We start from the raw sequence: 7,447 nt of genomic DNA on the forward strand, positions 1-7,447 counted from the left end.
AGATGTGAGGACCTATGATTATAGCAGCTGGGGTTCAGCAGCGGTGGGGAAATCAGCTGAGCTCTCTTTTCTTCTGTATGGTACGTTCCAGACTCTGGTGGGGACACCCCAAAGGGGACAGTTGATGGGAGGAGGGGGGAACCACTGCTGCTCATCTGCTGTTAATAGCTACAGCATGCTTGGACTCAACTTTTCATGTACTAAAACAGTGGGAGCCAACTTCTTCCTCACTCCACCTCAGAAAAAATCTTGCAAACACCACCAACAGCCCAGCTGGCACTGATTAAAGCTTGCTAACACGCTATCTTTTGGCGATATAGTGAGCAACGTTGCGCTGTGAAAGCGTACCACCTTTTAGGATTTGTCAGTGCAATACAACTTTCAAAATATGGCAAAAGAGCTTGTGCAATCACACCCTGTGGCGAACTGCACAGAGACTCAGAGTAACCCATCCCCCATCCCTGAAAAGCCTGTTAAGCCACGTCAAGGAAGCATAAAAATAATAATTACGACATTAAAAACCTTACAGGATTTATGATTCACCTTGGGTGTTCTTTGCTTGAAGTTATATCTAATATTCTGATTGCTTAGTGTACCCCAGCATTAATTAGAGTAGCCCTGACTCACAATTCTCCCCCTAAAAAACATCTCAATGTCACCTCAAAATACAACTCAAGTAAACAGTCTCTGAGATTTCTTTATTGGGGTTACATATTCAGAGTACAAGAATAGAGCAATATCTCTCACATTGTGTTTGATTATTCATTGCATGTGAAAAAAAGGAATATAAAAGTTGTCATGGTTGTACGTGTTTGCGTATTAGCTTTGCCTGTGATGAGAACTGATGATTAGTGATTGATTGATTGATGATTAGATTTGCATTGTTTTGCAGCTGTATTTTCTTGCTGGTGGTCAAGCATCAGGAGTTGCCATCGAGGGGCACTTTGGTCGCCCTGATGCCGGCAGAAGGTTTTCCCAGTATTCCTGCCGAGCCCTTCAGGAGGATGGGAAAAAAAACAGACCAGACCTCATCATTCCCAACACAATAATGAATCATTCATGTGTATAATTCAGAAATATTGCTAAGATAATGTACAAAGTATACAAACATTGAGTGAATCCTGTAAATACTACTAGTGCATTAGGTACATTGTAGAGATACGGAGATGATGAAACAGTTGGAGAAAAGTGTACGAGTTATTCAACAACTCACCTGGCCCGGACCCAGGGTTTGGTGTGCATTTCCAGGCCTTTGCCCCACAGGTCGTGCTTCTCGGACGCTGGGGGCAGGAAACCTCTCTCTGGGGCCAGCTCCTCTGCAACAGCCCGGATGTGGTAGGGCTCAAACCCGCAGCAGCCTCCGATGTAACGGATCCCTGCTTTGTAAGCCTCCCTGGCATACTTCTGCATATCCCACCTGGTCATTGCCCTTGTCTCCAATGCTGAAAGCACACATCATGGTTGAGCTCCTCAGATAGTACAGACCACACACACACACACACACACACACACACACACACACACACACACACACACACACACACACAAAAGGAAAATGCTCACCAAAAGGAAACTCGGGCAGGCTGAGGTAGCCGGTATGGTTGCACTCTGGTGTGTGGAAACCCAGGGGCTGAACCATAAGGTGGGCCTTCAGTTTGGCAGCCTCCAACCCGTTCTTCATCAGCTTCACTGTCCTTACACAAATCAGTGGGTCCAGATGGCAGTTGACTCCAACAATCTGTGCCCCTGTGCACCTCATAAGGTCAGTATCATGCTTATTGGAAAAACAGCAAGAGCAGTACTACAAAGGATCAAGTTTATACATTTGTAGTAATGAGATTGTAACAAAGTTACCATTTGAATGCAACCTAATATATGGATTAATACATGGAAAAATGGTGAATAATGGTGTAATGGCAAATGTCATTTGTATGTTACGTCATTGCTAAATCAAGTGACTTACCAGCCTTCACAAGCCTGACTGCGCAGTCCCCTGGGGTAACCCCATCAATGTCTCCCTCTGGGGAGATGCAAAGGGTGGCAGCCACTGGCTTCCCACTGGTCTTCAGAACTTGCACTGCCCACTCGGCCTCTGCCACATGCTCAAAATACTGTGGTCAAAAGCAGTGGGAGTAAAGTGCTGATACAGGTCATTCAATCAAACAGCTGAGGCTTTGCTCCTGTCTTGACATCTATCTGACACAACATCAAATACGCCTTAAAGGAAAACGTTGGGGGATTTCAACCTGGGCCCTAATTTTATATATTTTTGGGTCCAAATTTAATGGTTAAACTCTCCCCATCTGCAAACTTGTGTTTTTAAGTTTTTTTAGGCTATAAAACCCTTTGCGAACCTTGAACAGACAAATACTATGATATAGAGCAAACAACGACACAGCAAGTAATGTAACTAACTTTAGCTAGATTGTGGTTTAGCAAACTGTCTACAGTTGAGAATTGGCTGAATTTCACAAAAAGTGTATTGGATTAAAATAGCTTACCCCACCTTTAACATGTATCAGAAACTGTGCTCCATGACGATTACCATGACTTTGGTATTAATGTTTACTATGCCATCTTTTGAGATACTGGGTTAATATTACCTTAGGCCTTTCTAAGTAAGGACTTTTACTGGATGACATACAAGCAAAGATGTAAACAGGAACTTTGCATTCAAAACAAGATTATCCTACAGTACCTCCACAATTAGAAAGTCCACATCTTTTTTGATGAACACGTCTAGCTGTTTCTTGAAGACGGCCTTCACTTCCTTCTCACTGCTGCTGCCACTATAGGCTGGGGTCTGAGAGACGCCCCCCGCTACTAGAGCATTCCCCTCATTGGCCACCTCCCTGGCGATGTCACAGGCGGCCGCGTTGATTTGTTGACCCTTGAAAATTAGGAAACAAACTAGGGTTTAAATCCTGCCATTAACCACAGTTAGGGTAAAGATGTAATATGTATCAAACATGCCATGTTTTGCTGCTAACGGAAATGTTAAATACAGATGCTTACTATTTGATCACAAACCTGTGTATTACTATTGTTAAACTCTATCAGTGAATTCATGTGTATTTTATGTCTAAATGGTCAATGTTAACACTGCTGTATTCTTCAAAACCCAGTTCTACAATTGAACTACATGCAATGTAAAACATTTTAAATCTTCAAAGAAATAGTGTCTACTTTTTGAACAATGCATTGATGTCAAATGTTGCTAATCCACCACTTTTGTAATACACACATTTTGTGTATAAACGTATGTTACACCCACATATGTAATAACTTCCCATAAATGTAATAAACCACAGACTTAATACATATCTGCACTTTATAAACATAACAATCCCACAAATGTAACAACGTACTGGTAGAATCTGTATATATAACAACGTTTAGTGTAAAACATGCAATGTTTGATACCTTAATAAATAGGTTCACCAACTTCATATTTTGAGCATTTACTAATTAAAACATGCTTTTTCAAGTGGTATGGTTGTTTTTATGGTACAGTTTGTCATGCATAAAGATAGCTGTACAATAATGCAACTTTCTGCCAGTCATAACTTGATTCTGCTGTTTAAGTTCTTGTTTTTCCGGCAACATGTGCTTTTGTTTACATTTTGATCATGTGGTGGTGTCATGGGCCTTCTTGTTTTGTTTTGAAATGACATGTGTCTCTGACTCCACCCTGTCTTAGTTTGATTTCCCGCCATTTTGTGAGCACACCAGGGGGGTATTCGTCGTAGCTCGCTAAGCGGTTTAGCGAGCTAATTTTAACGGGCTAAAAGGCCAATTGATTAACTTAGATTCAACCCTACGACGAACGGGCCCCTGATTTTCTGTTTGTTGTGATTGGTTTGTGGGTATTTAAGCCTGGTGTGCCTATCTGTCTCTGCCAGATCGTGCCAGTGGATGTGGACTTTCTTTCCTGTGCCGTTCCAGCGCTTAGTAAGACTCACCATAATCTGTCTGCCTGTGATTTTGACCCTTGCCTGATTTTTTACCTGACCCTTTTGGATTCTGTGTTTTGGAAACTTCTGCCTTGGACTCTGTTTGACTGTTGGATTTTTGACCTCTTGCCTGCCTGTTGACTTACGAGACTGTCTTCTGCCTTTAGATTGTTGCCGGAAAACTTTATTAAAACTAACACTGATCCTTGAGCTGTGTTGTCTGCTAGTGGGTCCTTCACTACTGAAAGCCTAACAACAAATATGCAACTGTGGGCCAACTATTAACTATTCGAGATATGAAAGACATCTAATAGTGTAGAACAATCCCTGAAAAGGTCAAGCATCTGATATGAATAGTTTATGCAGTATAATAAAGCCTTCATCCCCCAGAAACTAAAGAAGAAACAAGCCAAACATTTTGCACACTACATGTTGGGTACAATGACATTATTTACATGAAGTATGAAGCAATTCCATGATGGTCAGTTGTAAAAAAGTTTCTAAAATCTGTTGATGGAATTATCCGGAAACTCTCTTAGTAGGCTATCTCATTCAGGTGAACACTATGTTATGCAACATGTGTGCACTTACTGTAATGTTGGTGACATTGCCACTTAACTCAAGTTTATCGTCACTGGAGTAGAAGGTGAAGGTCTGTATAATGTTGGCCCCTGCCCTCAGGAACTCCCTGTGGATCTGTCTCACTGAGAGGAGAATATGGAGTAAGGGTTGGAGTTGGGTTGAACTTTGTTCGACATCAGATACAGCCACAACCCTAACAGTACCTTGACGACGGCACTGCTCGTTGAACTAACATTGAGCTCTGAACACAAAACACATAATCTGCAGTGCTTTTTACTGAACGAGGTTGGCGTTTTGTCTTCTAATGTTAAGTAAAAAATAAGATTTATTTTATTGATGAGCTGATTAGAGAAATTAAACTTTGTTTCAGGATATGCAGCAAACTACGGAGCCCCCTAAGGGTCATGGTGGGAATGTTTTTTTTTTTTGGTGGGGAGTTTTTTAAAATACATTTGCGTTCCCTTGCAGTAGTTTTGTTTTCCCCTCCCTGCATCCTGCAGAAACCTGTAATGCTTTCTTTCAGTAAGCCGTCTCATTCTAAGCATTTGTTTTAGTTTACTTTCACTGATTTCATAGCCATGCTTATCATTAAGTAGAGAAACTATATCTGCATATTTAAATCCAAGTTCAAAGTACAATTCTATGAGCTGATCCATGTTGTGATGTTGCATGTCAGTGACAAATAGACCAAGAGTAGTGGGATTGCAAAAGGATTGTGAAGTAATGCAAAATGTAGGCTATTTTGTGGGAATGCAAAACGTATTGCGAGGGAATGCAAAACTTTTGCGAGAGAATGCAAAACTATTGCGAGATCATGCAAAAGTACTGTGAGGGAATGCAAAGGTAGCTCAAAAAAAAAAAATCTCACCAAAAACAATTCCCACCATGCCCCTTGTGGGGCTCCGTAGCAAACAGTGTTACCTGGTTGCCTAGTTACTACGGTAGTAGCTAGCTAGTTAAGGAAACTTTTCAATAATCTTAAATGGTTTAAATAGAAACGTTCCTTTTTTGGAGTTCCATTTGCACTAAATTATTAGCCAGATAGTTATCTGGCTGATGTTACAATCTCGTCAATCTGGTTAGCCCCCAAATACATACATTTAACTTGGCAGCTAATTAGTTCAGCCACGCAACTGCCAAATGTTAAGATGGCTCCAGATAGAGTAAGATAGATAGGATATCTGGCATCAGATATTAACTCTGACTGTGCCATTAATTATTGTTCTATTTTATTCACTATAGCCTACTAGAAATCTTTGCTGGCAGTGCTGACAGACGGTCTCTAGTCTTGCGGAGGTTCGTGCTCACTACCTTTGTGTCATTGTGAGAAGGTGAAATCCCTCCCCCTTCTCACTGTGGCCCTAAGGGGGAAGAAGGACTGGACTCCCCTTACCTGAATGGTTGGGTCCGGGTTCCCCCACCCCTGTGGAGGGGTCCAATTAACTTTAATTGGACCAATTTAGCCCAATGGGCGGCCTTATTTAGGTGCACCTCATTGTCTACTGAGGGGAGGACAGGCTGAACATTCTGGAAGGAAGCGGGGAGAAGGTACTAGACCAAACCTGTTAGCACAGAGTTGTACCTTGTCTGTTTTAGGGCTTTAGTTTTGTTCAAGTTTGTGTTTATATGTTTTGGGGTTTGAATTACCCTGGTTGTAAATAAATAGCTATTTTTAAGTAAGCCACTGTCTCCTACGCCGTGTGTTCCTACCTGCAACCCCATTCCACCAGCCTACATCCCACATCGTGGCAATTCCCTATTGATTACTGATCGTTTTTAATCTAAGATGGTCACGAATTTCATATGTGAAAGATATCAAATCATTCCTACCTGCATCAGGATGCTCCACAGCGGCCTCTGGCGTCCAGTGACCAGCCTTAACATAGCCCCTTCTCTCTAGAGCAATCACATATCCCCCGTCTCCTATCACCACCTCCCCCGCATCCAGGCGCTCCAGAATACCCTGGAATACCGGTCAAATAAGAGTCAATTCGTGACAAGTTCATGACATTGCGTGCGACCAAGATCTCGTTGGACATGTGTCTCGTTTGCACATGTGTCCACATTGTAATGTGACGTTAGCGAGGGAAGTAGGTTCTTCGTTGTTTTCTTAGGATAACAGAAATACACGCTGACGTTAACAGAAGCAGGGGAAACACGAATACATTTTAAAGTGGTACGCTGAACACAGAATCCAACATTAACCATTCTAACATGCACAAAGGCTCAGCACTAAGGCGCGATCTATTGCACACGTATTATATAGCATCTAATAATTGCCAGCTTATTACCTTTTTCATTGCTCCTGTTTCTTGGTCGTCAGTCCAGTGTTTATAATACACTCAGTGTATTGTAAATTATTTCAGGCTACAGTGTAACTTACTGTGCACCTGTCAATGCCTACTCTTGCAGGAATGCACGAAGAGATAGAGACAGACTCCTTTTAATATAGGGAGGGAGTGTTGATAGGTGGAGTTTGTAAAAACGTACACAATGAGACCTTTGCCTGAAGGTCTGGAAGGCCAGTAAGCATGAGGTGACAGATTAACATTTTCTCACCAAGTAAGATTGGTTTATTATTAGACTAGGTGTAGGGACTTGTCACTTGTAACACTGGGCAGTGCAGGCACAATGCCATGATATCAGCTAGCTTCTGTCAGGGGACACTTGTCGGACATTACTCATCCTCATTTTGTAAGGCAAACCCAAAATACCTGGACTCTAGCAGCAGACTTGCTAGACTGGGTTTTTAAATACAAATTGTTTATTTAAAAAAATGCCTAAATTGTTGGTTTCAGATTTACTTTTATTGCCCATATTGGTTTACAGGCTAATTGTTCTGTAGAGTATCTGGAAATGAAAGAAAACAAAAACAAATGGGAAATACAATGTGGCTTTCTGGCTAATCCTGA

At 41.7% G+C, this 7,447-nt stretch overlaps 1 protein-coding gene across 1 annotated transcript; it reads right to left on the reverse strand.

Annotated features, from left to right (window-relative positions):
- Positions 1 to 684: 684 nt before the first annotated feature.
- On the reverse strand, positions 685 to 6,983 carry LOC105901160 (betaine--homocysteine S-methyltransferase 1-like). Its single transcript, XM_012828557.3, has 8 exons — positions 6,827 to 6,983; positions 6,366 to 6,498; positions 4,545 to 4,657; positions 2,699 to 2,890; positions 1,964 to 2,111; positions 1,564 to 1,746; positions 1,214 to 1,442; positions 685 to 994 (listed from the first exon to the last, which is right to left on the reverse strand). Exons 1-8 carry the CDS (start codon positions 6,833 to 6,835, stop codon positions 913 to 915), a joined length of 1,089 nt encoding a protein of 362 aa, XP_012684011.2. The 5' UTR covers positions 6,836 to 6,983; the 3' UTR covers positions 685 to 912.
- Between the last annotated feature and the right edge of the window lie 464 nt (positions 6,984 to 7,447).

Source organism: Clupea harengus, chromosome 7 (assembly GCF_900700415.2).
Source record: "Clupea harengus chromosome 7, Ch_v2.0.2, whole genome shotgun sequence".
NCBI lineage: Eukaryota > Metazoa > Chordata > Actinopteri > Clupeiformes > Clupeidae > Clupea > Clupea harengus.